Here is a 16,013-nt window from a genome sequence, read left to right as displayed (position 1 = left end):
TTTTATTTTTTAAGATAATTTTATCAATTATTAATACTATTTGGATAGTTTTCATATGAATTCACGAAAAAAATAATTCCCGGGCCCCAGGAGGTTATTAAACTCTAAACAATGTTACAGTTTTCGTTAAAATCCGATCAGTTTTCGTAAACACCCGATAGAAAAAACATTGCATTGTGTTACATTTCCACATTTTCCACTCTACCTTTTGGCAACACCGAATGAAGTGTCAAAAATTCGCTAGCGACGGGAGGTCGCGTAATTTCATTTTCAGTAAAGAAAACATGAAAATAAAATAAAAGTAGCTGGTGAATGTGTGTTTCATGCATTTATAAACTTTAATTTATAAGAGTGAAATGGTGTGAATTTGAGAAACTTATCTAGGAAACACGAAATATATCAAAATGGCCAAGTAAGTTGATGAGATAGATTCTATTCTATTTTTCTATTAAATTGTAACTGGATTAACTATGCTATAGAAATTATATACGGATTCGAAGACACGTTTTGCGGTCAATCATTCTCGTTCTACTCTAACTGTACATTACTCTGAGAGAATTGCAGATTAAATTGATTTGCAATGAACAGACTGAAAGTAAATAAATAACGTATTTACACATTGTTACTGGAATCTGGAAGTAAAATTGTGTGGTGTAATTTTCATAGAAACATTGAAAAACCCGAGAAAATACTTTATCATGCCATATCTATAAAATAAAATTATCTACTTGTAATGGTTAATTAATATTTCTAGCTTACAATTTTTTCTGTTTTATTGATTTGTAAATTTAAATAACATTTCTAGGGTTGTATTCTAAAACTATGCTTATGTGTAGATATTTTCTTGGTGGTAGATCTTTGATTTGGTCTGAACATTAAAATTTAATCCCAAACTGAAATCTTAGATTTTGAATTTATCAATCCCTATAATTTTATAATGAGGGTTATTTTTCAGAAGAAATCTATAGCATGAAGTGCAGTTAACCGTTTTGTGCAGGAACCAAAATAAAATACTTTTGTTACAGAGAAATGATGATAGTGTTTGTGTACGACACACAGTGTTGTACGGCCGAAGAGGACGATCCTGTAGACGCAGTGCTGTATTTCCACCCGGGATGGGTCTCAGACACACAGAGGCATGCTTTGGCAGGACAGGTGAGTCATCTAAGAATGGCTTTAGAACAGATAACTCTTTAGCCTGGGTTGCACTATCTTACTTTTACCGTATCGTAACATGTTTTTGCATGGAGTTTGATAGTATTTTGATGTTTGTTATAAAGTAAGATGGTGCAACCTAGACTTAATTTACTATCATCAACAATCCAACCTTTTAAGTGACATTATGGTAATAACAAAAGATGTAAACATTTTTAGCAGATAGGTACACTTGCTAAATTCCCCAATGTAGATTAAAATACTTATGTAGATTAAAGTACAAAATATTGCCCTTGCCTTGTATTTATATTTTAAATATCTGTAACTTTGTCCATTCCCACTTTGAGTTTTTTACAAAACGTGAAGAATCATGTCCACAATACCATTTAAGAAATAAAAATAAATTAATGTTACCAACCATCCGGTAATTCAGGTATTACGCACCGACCTCTACACACCCAGATGAGGAAGTAGAGGCTATGTATGAGGACATAAGTAGGGCCATACATACTACTAAAACCTACTTCAATGTTGTTATGGGGGACTTCAACGCAAAGCTGGGCATGCGAGGTGATGATGAGCTGAGAGTGGGGCAATTTGGATGTGGGCAACGGAACCCCAGGGGACAGAGGCTGGCCGAATTTCTGGAGAAGGAGGACCTCTTTGCCATGAACTCCTTCTTTCAGAAGCCGCCTCACAGGAAGTGGACCTGGATAAGTCCCGATGGTTCCACGAAAAATGAGATTGACTTCATCATGACCACAAAGCGACGAATATTTAGCGATGTCTCCGTGATCAACAGGGTGAAAACCGGAAGTGATCATCGAATGGTCAGAGGCATACTAAATATTAACGTCAAGCTAGAAAGGTCCCGTCTGATGAAGTCTACGCTCCGACCCTTAAATTCCCATATTCACTGCCCCGAGAGCTTTCAGCTCGAGTTATCAAATCGCTTTGCATGTCTGGAAAACTGCGAGTCAGTGGACGAGATTAATAACGGGTTCGTTGAAACTGTCCAAGCAGCTGGGTCTAAATTCTTCAGCCCTCGTCGCAAAAACAGGCCGCAAAAGTTGACCGACCACACCCTCAACCTCATGCAAGAACGACGCCTAATGACACTGCAGACCTCCGTTGACGCTAAGGCATATAGGCAGCTCAATAGACAGATAAGGAAGTCCTTGCGACACGATATTCGCAACTTTAATACCAACAGTATTAAAGAGGCGATAGAGCGGAACCAAGGCTCCAAAGTGTTCGCAAGAGACAACTCTATTGGGGAAAGCCAGCTGACTAAGCTAACGACGGCGGACGGTAGTGTAACGTCAACAAAAGCCGAGGTTCTGGGTGAGATCGAGAGGTTTTATGGACAGTTATATACCTCAGTCACCAAACCTGTTGATAGCTCAACCACAGATCCAAGAGCTAAACTAACTCGACACTATACCGAAGATATCCCGGACATCAGCCTATACGAGATTAGGATGGCTCTCAAACAGCTAAAGAACAACAAGGCACCGGGTGATGACGGAATAACATCGGAGCTTCTGAACGCGGGTGGAACACCGATACTGAAAGTCCTTCAGAGACTCTTTAACTCCGTCTTACTCCAGGGAACTACGCCAGAGGCATGGAACAGAAGCGTGGTGGTGCTCTTCTTCAAGAAAGGTGATAAGACCTTGCTGAAGAATTACAGACCCATCTCGCTTCTGAGTCATGTCTACAAACTGTTTTCGAGAGTCATCACGAACCGTCTCGCGCGTAGGTTCGATGACTTCCAGCCTCCCGAACAAGCCGGATTCCGAAAAGGTTATAGTACCATAGACCACATCCATACGCTGCGACAGGTTATACAGAAGACTGAGGAGTATAACTTGCCACTATGCTTGGCGTTCGTGGACTATGAGAAGGCCTTCGATTCGATTGAGACTTGGGCAGTGCTACAATCTCTCCAGCGGTGCCGTATTGACTATAGGTATATCGAGGTGCTGAAGTGCTTGTACAAAAACGCCACCATGTCGGTCCGAGTACAGGAGCAGAGCACGAAGGCGATTCCACTGCAGCGAGGCGTTAGGCAGGGAGATGTTATATCTCCGAAACTGTTCACCGCTGCATTGGAGGACGCTTTCAAGCTCCTGGAATGGAAAGGATTCGGCATAAACATTAATGGCGAGTACATCACTCACCTTCGGTTTGCCGACGATATTGTGGTCATGGCAGAATCGTTGGAAGATCTTGGCACAATGCTCGAAGACCTTAATCGAGTTTCCCAACAGGTAGGCCTGAGGATGAACATGGACAAAACGAAGCTTATGTCGAATATCCATGTTGCGCCCTACCCAGTTTCAGTTGGGAGCTCAATTCTCGAGATTGTCGACAAGTATGTCTACCTCGGACAAACGATCCAGCTAGGTAGGTCCAATTTCGAGAAGGAGGTCAATCGTCGAATCCAACTCGGCTGGGCAGCGTTCGGGAAACTACGTAACATCTTTTCGTCCAAAATACCCCAATGCCTGAAGACGAAAGTCTACAATCAATGTGTGTTACCAGTGATAACTTATGGCTCGGAAACGTGGCCTCTCACTATAGGCCTTATACAGAAGCTCAAAGTTGCACAGCGTGCTATGGAGAGGGCTATGCTTGGTGTTTCTTTGCGAGATCGAATCAGAAATGAGGAAATCCGTAAACGAACTAAAGTCGCTGACATAGCCCGACGGATTAGCAAGCTGAAGTGGCAATGGGCAGGGCACATAGTGCGCAGGACTGACGGCCGATGGGGCAGCAAGGTTCTGGAATGGAGGCCGCGTACCGGAAGGCGCAGCGTGGGACGTCCACCTACAAGGTGGACCGACGACATCGTGAAGGTAGCAGGGAAGCGCTGGATGCAGGCCGCTACCAATCGATCAATGTGGAAAGCATTAGGGGAGGCCTATGTTCAGCAGTGGACGTCCTATGGCTGACATGATGATGATGATGATGATGATCCGCCTAAACTTATCTTCTTCGAGTACCTATAATATGGCCATAAAAATTTACAACAAATTGCCCGATTATTTATTGGAAGAAAATAATAATAATAAATTCTCAAAAGGATTAAAAGAGCTTTTAAATACAAAATGCTACTACACTATAAAAGAATATCTAGATGATAAAATAAGATGAGTTTATCAATGTAAATAATATTTCGTGTAAGCTTAAGCCTCCTCTCTTACATTTTATATTTAAATTGCAGCGCCCAACAGGGTCCATAATTATCTGTATTAACACATTGTAACACCTATATTACTATTATGGAAGCAATAAACGTATTGAGTATTGAGATTAAGTACCTAACTAGCCACAATGGAAAATTTTAATAAAACTAACGACTTTCATAAAGACCATTAAGATTTGGCTATTAAGATATAATTTTCAAACTAATAGAAATACGAATGTTAAAAACTGTAAACCTTTTATGCAAGTCATTCCATATAACTATTTTCCTATCATACTGACCACCTTGCACTTACTCCAACTTTAAAGAATCACATTATAAGATGTGATATGAATATTTCAACAAATGTGTATTTTAGTAACAAATTCTCTTATGCAAAACATAGAAATCAAAAACCTGTTTGTCAACTGTGAAATATTTGGATGCTTCTCTAAACTTGCACAATTTTAAACCTGTTTTATGTTTGAGTAGTTCCATTTAAAACTGGATGTCATCAACTTGTGAGTTTCTATTGAGTTGTTAAATATTTTGTAACACAATTACTTCTAATGGCTCCCAGGTACTTTATTATGCATCAAGCTAAACTAGTATTTTTTCTTCTTTAGATTGCCTTATTTGAAAATTGATATCTTTTATAGAACCCAAAACTTCTTATTTCATTGCACAATTATTAGCATTTTTTCTCTTTTTCTGGCTTATTGTTATGTGTTAGCATTATTTTACATCATAATGCTACATAATATTACCATAAACTGAAGTCCTGTGCTAAAAATACTTGGGATATATTCACCCCTGCAAAACTATCTGACATCCAGAGTTTGATCAAAAAGTTTAAAAAAAATATGTTTCCACCATCCTGTATAACGTTCCTCTTGCGACGACAGTCTGACATATCTGCTATGTTAAATGTTAATCTAATGAGGGTTTTCGCGTATGAAAAATCCGCCAGATGGCAATACGTAGACGCGAGGTCCAAATGCTGCATGATTGGTTATTTTTGACATGACATTGACAGATATGTCAAAATCCACCAATCACGCAGCAGTCAGACCCCACATCCACATCCCGCCATCTAGCGGATCTTTCATACATCTTTCATTGAACATGTCAGACTGATGTCGTCGCTAATGGAACTTTCACAAAACGCAGTCTGGAATATGAACCCTAGTAGACACTAGACTAGAATACTCGCATACCTATTTACCTATTATAACTCAATCTACAAGGTTTACCAATAGTCCATGCCCTGAGATTCTACATACCGTTTATCCCGTAGGTGGTGGGCACAGCACACTGCGTCAAGTCTCTGTTCTCCCAACCTGTGGCCATCACGCTGCAGAGCGGCAAGTTCATCATCAGGGAATACGGGCGGTACATATTGGTAAGACGGTTTCTTTTTTTGTTTTGTGTAAGGCTGGTTTTAGTGTCACGCGGACCGTCCGGTGCGGACCCGCTCCGCACGGCCAATCTGTATGAACTTCTAGGAAGCGTTTTAGAGTAATGCGGTCCGGAGGAACCGCTCCGCTCCCTAGCAGTTCATACAGATCGGCTGTGCGGAGCGATCCGCACTGACACTAAAACCAGCCTTACCTTTCATGAAACGCCATAGACTTCTGATATCGGCCGCTGTATCTCCCCCACAAACCCGAAATCTACTTTCATATTAAAATATTCGGTAGTTTCTTTATAGAACTACAACCGCTAGTCACGGCAAAGTTCGAATCCCGTCAAAGGCAAATGTTAGTGTAATGAGCTTGTGTATTAAGTTTTTGTTATGGGCTCATATTCTTTTAATCTGGATATCATGACTGTACTGGGTATATTTATTTATTATGCATTCTTCACTAATAAATAATATAATGAACATTTACCAACAGGTGAAATAGAGGTCAAATGCAGCCTCAGTGAGAGTTAAAATGGGGTTAATGTCTTGTTTGTTCTCTACCAGGCCATAGGCAGCGATCGCAACATACCCGACTGGGTGCTAAAGAACCGGGCGAACCTTCTCACTTCCATGATCAAGGTCTACCACGGAGACCTCCTAGCCCTGGCCTCCCAGATGGAAGACCAGAAACGCCTGGCCGAGAAGCTGTATCAGGTCTTCGAGACGTACTTGCCAGTACTGCAGTATGGATGTCATATCTTCCAGAGAGTGCCAATGCTCAGTCTTCCTAAGGTAAGGCTTGATTTGCAGGACTTATGCCCATTTTCACCATGAATCCCTAATTTTTAAGTGACCCCTATATAGGTAGGTAGGTAACATACCTATAACAGGGGTAACATATAACAGGAATTTTGTGTAACATAGGGGTCACATAAAAATTAGGGATTGATGGTGAAAACGGGCATTAGTGAAACGTAATATAACGGAGATCCTAAAGAATCGATTTATTAAGAAAATAATAGATCGAAAACGGTCGCAGTGATACTAGGACTCTATTGAACTAAAATAGACGCTCAACTCTAAAACCCATGAGATTTATGACAACAAAAGTCCCCGCGACACGTGTTGTCAGAAATATCATACGTGGACCTTCTATTACAGGACCTTTGACCTTTCGTAACCTATTATATCGTGTGATATCTCGTCCCATAACCTTTTTAATGAAAGAGATGGATGGATCCGAAACTTCTGAAAACCTTGAAGCGCCTAGCCACGCTAAATACTGATGTCCCACTTTTTTTATCGAACTCCAATAATTGCAGTTAGCGGCTAGACTTGAAGTCAAGCAATCAAAATTAAAGGCTATCGCAATGCTGATAACGCGTAGTAAAAAAACTGATTAAAATTGCTGTTTACAACTTTTTTCACCTCAACTTGTAGGCATAAAATTTCAAAAAGATATTTTCCTTATCAATATCGCTACACTACGCGGTTTTAAGGATTCATGAAGTATAGGAACTATATGCACATGTCTTTCCGCGTTCTCATAAAAAACCTACTTTCGGACTACTTAAGACTACACCCTGTATTTACACGTTTTTATATTTAGCACTGGACGCAACTAAAACAGCCCATGTCCTAAACCTGTCATTTACATAAGATTTATTTGATTGCTAACCGCGTGTTAATAGTGATAATAAACTGATAACGAGAAGTGTTTATTTACATTGTACATTTTATCAATTTCATACAATGTCCACTTTGCGACTGCATTTTGATTCCCTAACAGAATACCAACACAGAAATGTAAACCTTTTGGTATAAACTTTAAGATGCAATTTCGAAGTGAAACGATATGGTTATTTGCTTTTGCTATCATTCAAGAAGTGGAAGTGAAGATTTTGTTGGTTATTTCCGATTGCCTATTCGGACTACCTAAAGTTCGACTTTAAATAGAAATGGCGCCAGCACTAGTCCTTGATCAGGGTAGAACGATAATGTCTATCGCCACACAAACAGATAGGCTGGCCCACACAATGACACAACTCATTCAAATTGTTGGGACCTTTGTCGTGACCGCACTTCTCCCTCTACCTATCTAAAAAACTTTAGGCTCTATAAAAACTTCAAGGCAAACCGAGAAGAAATGTTTGAACCACTTCACGATATCTTCATTCACTATGAAGTGATAAAGTAGGTAATAAATTAATACATTTTGTAATTTATTTTAGTGTGTCAGCAAGCACTAAAAGATAATATGAGACACATGCCGTAATAACTGCGTGACGTGCTAATTTGTTGTAACTACTTACTTGATTTATTTACTTGCTCCGAGGTCGGTAAAGCATATTAAATGTATAATTTATCCATCTCCTCATCACTCTCACTCACGGCGAGATGCAGCCAAGAGCGACAAGGACAAATACATAATTATTTCCAAAATATAACGAGCATTGTTGTTTCAGAGTGCCACATCTATTTATATGGAAGCCATGCAGATACTGGAACACTGCCGCAAAAGTAAAGGAGTCCTTGGAGGCGTTGTATTGTACAATAATAAGTTAGTATCATCATATCATATCTATCAGAATCTGTAGCCTTTCAAATGCTGTTAAATTTCAATGATTACAAGACACAACTTTCTCCTTCACTGTTTAGGTTTCAATGAGGGTGAGATCTTTGTTATACAGGAGTTGCAGTGAAGAAAACGAATTAGGTTTTAGCGCCAGGTTATACAGGTGTTGCAGCGGTGAAAACTATGGTGGAATTATGCCCGTTTTCACCATCAATCCCTAATTTTTAAGTGAACCCTATGGTAATAAATAACAGGGATTTTGTTTACATAGGGTTCACTTAAAAATTAGGGATTGATGGTGAAAACGGGCATTAGTCCCTTATTAAACGGTGGGGTTACCTTACTCATACATCAATAACTTCTTCTCCAGAATAATCGCCACGCAACTGCCTCCAAGCCTGACTTCATACCTCACAGTGGTGGACCCGTACCGAATAAAGTCTCCAGCAGAGACAGTCCAAACTGAGACGCCCTTGCCTCTAGGTGCTCAGCTATTGGTGGTCTACGTCGCGAAGAAGACGTACGATAGCTTAAAGAAGCAGGTGGAGAAGATACAGGAGTTCCACCACAGTGGGGAGGAGATGATGGCAAAGTTTAGAAAGGTATGTGGTTTCCAAGAAATACTGTAATGGCGATAGGTGTACAGGTATTTTACTGTGATTTCATAATAATATTGGTGAACCTTACGTTCTTTCATCATCAGTTTTTCCATGTGTAGTAAAAGTAATCAATTTGATTGCTCTCCAGATGTAAATTAATAAGAGGCTTCCTTTTCAGAATCAAGAGGCCGAACGCGAAAAAGTAAGAGAGTTCCCCCAAACAGGCATGAAGAGAGACAAGTCTTTGCTCTTCACCGCCGTACCCGAAGAAGACCACACCATGATATCCCCTCCTAACAAAGACGAGCACCCCATGACTGACTCCGAAAGAAAACCGAGCATGCCCGACGTTGTACCCTTCACGAATAAACCGCGACCACGACCGACCAAGCTCTCACTAAGCTTCAAAAACCAAAAATCACTAGACGAAGACGCAAAAGAAAACGACACCGTCTTCACAGGACAAACCAGCGTCTGCTCCACACCCATGGTAGAATACAAACGACTCCACGGAAACATCCTATCCATCTGCCAAAACCCAGACACGCAACAAGAAAAGCCCCCAGAACCAGACGTGCTCAAAAACATCGAAAACTGTGCCAAAATGATGGAAAACGAAAAGCGGGACAACCAAATCGTTCTTGATATGAACTGCATTGCCGATCACTACATAAATAAACCGGACCCGATCAGAAAACTCGCGAGTGTTACGGATATCCAAGATACGTTTAAAAGAATTTCCAACAGAGCTACATCCAGATTCAAATTAAAACGATCTAAAGTGCCTCTCAACGATGATATGACGCCGTCCCCAGACGAGGATGGAATAATGAAAAGCCGTCGGTCTTCGTTGACAATCAACGATCCCTTCTTCCCAGTATTCAGAAATGACGGCGTTGCTATCTCAGAATCTTTATTCAACCAGTATCTAGAACAATACTACGCCAGAATGAAGCAAGAATCCAAAGAAGACAACATGTTCACTTTCAACATGAAATTATGTGAGCAGGAGAAGTTCGAAGACTTCGATTCGGAGCTGAATAGGTCTCCGCAAAGAACGCCAAAGAAGATTCCCAAAGATTCGACGAAAACGTTATCAACAGATCAGTCCAGGCGAAAATCGCTTTCGCTGCCTCTGAAATCGTTATCGGAAAGTACAGATTCGCAGATTGGGTCGGAGTCTGAGGCTACTAGCTTTAAGAAGAAGTTGACAGGTGTTCAGCTGACTCCATTGATGGAGAAACTGAGTCACTTAGCTTTCTCAGACAAGTCGAGCGGATACAGCAGTAGAGTGATGACGCCGCTTGAACTGAGGGAGTTTCCGACGCCAGCCGCTGAAAGACAGGTCACATTCTCTGACAGGTAATTATGGCCAATATTTGTGTATACCTCGCGAAGCTCCTTATGTAGATATGGAAAATTATTTTTTACTTCCAACTTTCCACTGTTTCTAAGCAGTTACATTAGTTTTTTATCTTCTCCAGTCAACCCAGCCTGGACAGCCAGGCATACACTGAATAAAAAAAAAATAGGTCTATTCCACTTTGATCACCTGGCTTTGATGACCCAGGTGATCAAAGTGGACTCCAAGCGACAATTTGGTGTCCTTTGATCACCCATGGATGATCAAAGTGGAATAGACCAAAAAATATTGTTAACTGTTTCTTAGAAGACAGTTTTGGATATTTGTCAAAGACAATCGTTGTCTAAAATTGGCGTTATTTGCGCAGACGCACTGCATTTCTTCAATTACTATTTTTTTATCTTTCTAATTATATTCCAGACCAAAAACCCAGCGGCAAGACTCAGAATCGGACAGCGATTCAGAGGACGACATAGATCAGCTCGCATCATACAGCCAGAATGCCGTCAAATGCTCGCTGTTTGTGAGCGGGCTACACAATATGGCGCTGCTAGCGGTGCTTGACGCGCCCGCGGCGGATGACCCAGAGACGATTAACACGCTGGTAAGTCTTAGAGCGTTTTCACATTTAGGCGATTTAGCAGCGCGACAAACGCGCGATTGACGCACTGCCGAAAATTTCATACTATGTGACAGCGGACGAAACACATGCCTTTACTAAACTTACATTATAAAAACGCCGCTGCTGTGCTGCAGTCGCGCTATTAACGCCCTAATGTGAAAGCGCTCTTAGGGTCTTGCCAAACTAGCGGATTACAAGCTCACTTGTGAATAATGAAATCTGTTTGGCTATTCAAAACACTTCTCCGCTCCGCTCTGCTCCGCCTTGGTGGTAACGGACCTTAGATTTCATTGAGTAGTTTGACATCATTAACCAATTATTTCAAGACACAGCTCCTCTAAGACTAGGCGCAGACCACCGATTTTTAGTTGTCCGATAGTTGCGCCCGATTTTAAATTGTATGAAGAATCGGCCAAATCGAATCGCTGTAATGTGCGCACTTCCATACATGCCCATACTGATCAACATCAACATGCCCGACTAAACTATCGGCCGACGAAAAATCAATGGTCTGCGCCTAGGCTAAAGGAACGCAAAATTCGAGCCTGAAAATAAATAGTTGATTGACTGGTGACGTGCTTAGATTCAAAAGACTACAGGATCTATTCTATCACTATCTTATAGTCTATTTCTAACTACTCATATTATGTAATGTTACTGACGCAAATGAGCAACTGAAGTATAATTACAAACTTCAAAACCTCCTTTTCAATATCACTGTAGTGACACAAATAAGGAACTCACCTTTGCCACTTACCACAGTCCATTAACAAATTCCTTTCGCTTCCAGTGGGAAACTTCACTGAACGCGCTCGGGCCAATCGAGCAGAAGTGCATAGAGCCATTAGGCGCGGGTCCCGAAGCGGCCGACTATAGCTACCTGACCTTAGACCCGGATTGGGGCACGGTCAAGAAGGGCGGGCCTTGGGCAGCGCTCGATATCGCTACCATGGGACTGATACACAACGAGTTCGCCGAAGACAGGGAACTGACGGAGTTTATTTTGAGGTATGTAAAGTTATTTATGTTAGGTTTTCCTAAGTAGGTACAGGCATAGCGCACTGAGTCCGCTGGACACGGGCCCTAAGGCAGCGGACTACAGCGGAGCTACTGCAAAAACCGTAATCCAAAGTTCGAATGTTTCCATCCCTCTCGCACAAAACGCGATGCCAGCATGAGCGACAGTGACAGATATACCCGAATCTACGTAAGCGGTGTTTCGGCATAGCCCTGTAGCTACCTGACGTTAGACCCGGATTGGGGCACGGTCAAGAAGGGCGGGCCTTGGGCAGCGCTCGATATCGCTACCATGGGACTGATACACAACGAGTTCGCTGAAGACAGGGAACTGACGGAGTTTATTTTGAGGTATGTAAAGTTATTTTTGTTAGGTTTTCCTAAGTAGGTACAGGCATAGCGCACTGAGTCCGCTGGAAATGGGCCCTGAGGCAGCGAACTACAGCGGAGTTACTCCCAAAAACGTAATCCGAGGTTCCAATATTTCCATCCCTCTCGCACAAAACGAGATGCCAGCATGAGCGACAGTGACAAGTATACCCGAATCTACGTAAGTGGTGTTTCGAAGTAGTCCTGCAGCTACCTGACCTTAGACCCGGATTGGGGCACGGTCAAGAAGGGCGGGCCTTGGGCAGCGCTCGATATCGCTACTATGGGACTGATACACAACGAGTTCGCTGAAGATAGGGAACTGACGGAGTTTATTTTGAGGTATGTAAAGTTATTTTTGTTAGGTTTTCCTAAGTAGGTACAGGCATAGCGCACTGAGTCCGCTGGACATGGGCTCTGAGGCAGCGAACTACAGCGGAGTTACTTCCAAAAACGTAATCCGAAGTTCGAATGTTTCCATCCCTCTCGCACAAAACGAGATGCCAGCATGAGCGACAGTGACAGATATACCCGAAACTACGTAAGCGGTGTTTCGGCATAGCCCTGTAGCTACCTGACCTTAGACCCGGATTGGGGCACGGTCAAGGGCGGAACGCTGCCACGAAATTCCGATCGACCAGCAGATCAAGCGCCGCAAGTGGAACTGGATTGGCCACACTCTCCGAAGGGACCCCGATCACATCCCTAAGCAGGCTCTGGATTGGAATCCCCAAGGAAAACGCAAACGTGGTCGACCCAGGCAAACTTGGCGGCGCACTGTAGCGGACGAGGCGAAGAAGATCGGCAAGACCTGGAGCGAGATCAAGCGAGAAGCTCAAGACCGAACGAGATGCAGGACTGTTGTGGACGCCCTCTGTCCCATCTAGGGGACATAGGACCATAAGTAAGTCAAGGGCGGGCCTTGGGCGGCCAGCGGACTACAGCGGGGCTACTCCCTTAAAACGTAATCCGAAGTTCCAATATTTCCATCCCTCTCGCACAAAACGAGATGCCAGCATGAGCGACAGTGACAGGTATACCCTAATTTACGTCGGTGTTTCGAAGTAGTCCTACAGCTACCTGACCTTAGACCCGGATTGGGGCACGGTCAGCGCTCGATATCGCTACCATGGGACTGATACACAACGAGTTCGCTGAGGACAGGGAACTGACGGAATTTATTTTGAGGTATGTTGTAGAATCTTTTGCAGGTTTTTCTGAGTCCCTCCCTAGGTTCCTGCGATAGAGGAGCGGTGCAATCAACGTCTGTTACCTCCTTTACGAGCCCTGAAGAGTCGTCCTACTCCGCTGTGTCCATAAACAGCCACAATGTACCACCCTAGACTACACCTCTCTCACCTTTTATCACGCCTTTTTACCGATTTTACGCGATAAGCCCTTACATTTCTCGTCTAAGGCCCGCCTTACATGGGTAGCTCGAGCAGTTGGCCAATGATAAACATACACGGACCGCTCGAGCAGTTGCAACTGATTCGGGCGACTTGTGTCCATAGAACTCTGCAGTTCACTGTGCAGTCGCAGCTTGAAGCTGTCGACCTTGACTGCCTCAAACGGTCCGTGTATTGCCGGCCTAAAATCATCGATAAGATTTTCTCACGATGCGCATCCTAGCCCGGCAGAGGTGCGATTACGGTCATATATCTATAGATGACCCACGCTGAACTGTCCCGCCAAACTCAATGACAGGGGGGCGCTACCATCGTTCAACTTTATGGTTTCCAACATGGCAAAATTCGGAACCAGCGATTCGGTATTGACGGTGGCGCCCCGCTGTCAATGTCATCGATAGGACAGTTCAGTATTTTGGAACTATACATGCCTTGTTCTGCATAAAAAAACATATCATGTCAACCTTCCCGCACCGTCTACCACAGGAACTTACTGTGCCTTATTACAAAAAAGTTAAACACAACGGACATAAGTCCAGGAGTTATTTCACAAGCTATACGTGCAGAAACCGCTAGTTACAGATTGATTTACTATAGTCTGGTCTGTGAGCACGTAGAATTTTGTCCAATGACCCCAAGCTACCCATCCTTATCGCTCGCGTGTAATTATGATGCTGTCGCGCTCGCACACTCACTGCGGGCGCCCGTCGCACAGTCGCGACAGCAATATAATTACGCGCGAGCAATAAGGATGGGTAGCTTGGGGTCATTAGACAAAATTCTACGTGCTCACGGACCAGGCTTTAGCAATAAACATTTTTATAATTTATCCCTATTGACACCAAGACAATTTTGTCCTCAGGAGCGACGAGAGCGTAGTAGTGGGCGTGTCCTGCGGCGGCGCACAAGTGTACTACCAGGAAGCAGGCGCGCGCGCCGCCGGGCCTCCCGCGCCGTCAGACGCGCTCGCCGCCGCTCCTTTGCGCGCGCGCCGTCGTTTGCACCGCGACCACGCGACGCTGCTGCTCTAAGTTCAGACTTGACCACTTATTATTAGGTCCAGTTTTCTCTGTTCCTACACATTAATTGACCAGAGACGACTGCATCGTGACCACGCGACGCTGCTGCTCTAAGTTGATACTTGACCACTTATTATAAGGTCCAGTTTCCTCTGTAAGAGCACGACCCTCGTAATTTACAAAAGTTACCACGCTATAAGATAACAACTCAACTCTTCGTTGTTCAGAGGAGCAAGATCCTGTTCAATTTACCAGAGACGCCTGCATCGTGACCACGCTACTCTGCTGCTCTAAGTTGATACTTGACCAGTGACCACTCATCATAAGGTCCAGTTTCCTCTGCAGGAGTACGACCCTCGTAATTTACAAAAGTTACCACGCTATAAGATAACAACTCAACTCTTCGTTGTTCAGAGGAGCAAGATCCTGTCCAATTTGCCAGAGACGCCTGCATCACACCACGCTACTCTGCTGCTCTAAGTTGATACTTAGCCGGTCATCGTTAGGTCCAATTTCCTCTGTAGGAGCACGTGACTAATTTACAGACGACTGCTGCATCGCGACCATGCCACGCTGCTTGCTCTAACAACTCAACTTTTCGTCGTCATAAGGTCATTCAGAGGAGCAAGAATCTAAAGTACCAGAGACGCTAGCGTCGTGACCACGCCACGCTGCAGCCCTAAGCTAGCTAGCTAGCGACCAGCGTTTATTCCCGATGTCCCCCACTATTTGTCCACCACTGGTGGACATCGAGAAAAAAAGTTGCAATGTCCACCAGTGGGGGACAGCGCTACTGAAATCTTCCCGTTGGGCCCTACTGGTGGACACTGAGAAGAAAAATGTGTTGCTCTGTCCCTCAGTGGTGGACATCGAAACCAAAAAAGTTCCGTTGTCCCCCACTATTATATTATTGTGTTCATTAATACAAACATTTTAAGTAAATCTTATTTATTTTATAGAACTTTATACTAATAATTATAATGTGTGCATAGGAAAAAAATAAGATGCACTGGCTTAATAAAAATAAAAGTAAGTAGGTACCTTACACTTTTCTTCTCTTTTTATGTTTTTTATCTTACATAAAGTGGAAGTTCTATCGCTTATTCGCGTTTTTATCTTATTAATAATAAATAATGATTAGTGCATACGAGCTACGTTATTATTCCAAAAGGAAAATAATTACTCAGACTTCCTTGGTCAGTGATAATATTATAATTGAACTAACTTAAGAAATTGTAAGTCGTAAATGTGATTTTTATTTTATATAAATATTATTTTTATTATATTTGA

The 16,013-nt window shown here is 42.8% G+C and overlaps 1 protein-coding gene across 1 annotated transcript; it reads left to right on the top strand.

The window, feature by feature from the left end:
- Window positions 1–233: 233 nt before the first annotated feature.
- On the top strand, window positions 234–15,416 carry LOC135075465 (uncharacterized). The gene is made up of 11 exons (XM_063969905.1): window positions 234–412; window positions 1,026–1,155; window positions 5,643–5,747; window positions 6,315–6,542; window positions 8,216–8,310; window positions 8,696–8,927; window positions 9,103–10,286; window positions 10,708–10,891; window positions 11,700–11,917; window positions 12,146–12,277; window positions 14,567–15,416. The coding sequence occupies exons 1-11, from the start codon at window positions 405–407 to the stop codon at window positions 14,733–14,735; spliced, it is 2,685 nt and encodes an 894-aa protein (XP_063825975.1). The 5' UTR covers window positions 234–404; the 3' UTR covers window positions 14,736–15,416.
- Window positions 15,417–16,013: the final 597 nt, after the last annotated feature.

This window comes from Ostrinia nubilalis, chromosome 10 (assembly GCF_963855985.1).
Source record: "Ostrinia nubilalis chromosome 10, ilOstNubi1.1, whole genome shotgun sequence".
In the NCBI taxonomy this organism is placed as follows: Eukaryota; Metazoa; Arthropoda; class Insecta; order Lepidoptera; family Crambidae; genus Ostrinia; species Ostrinia nubilalis.
This window is presented reverse-complemented; position numbering and strand designations above follow the sequence as displayed.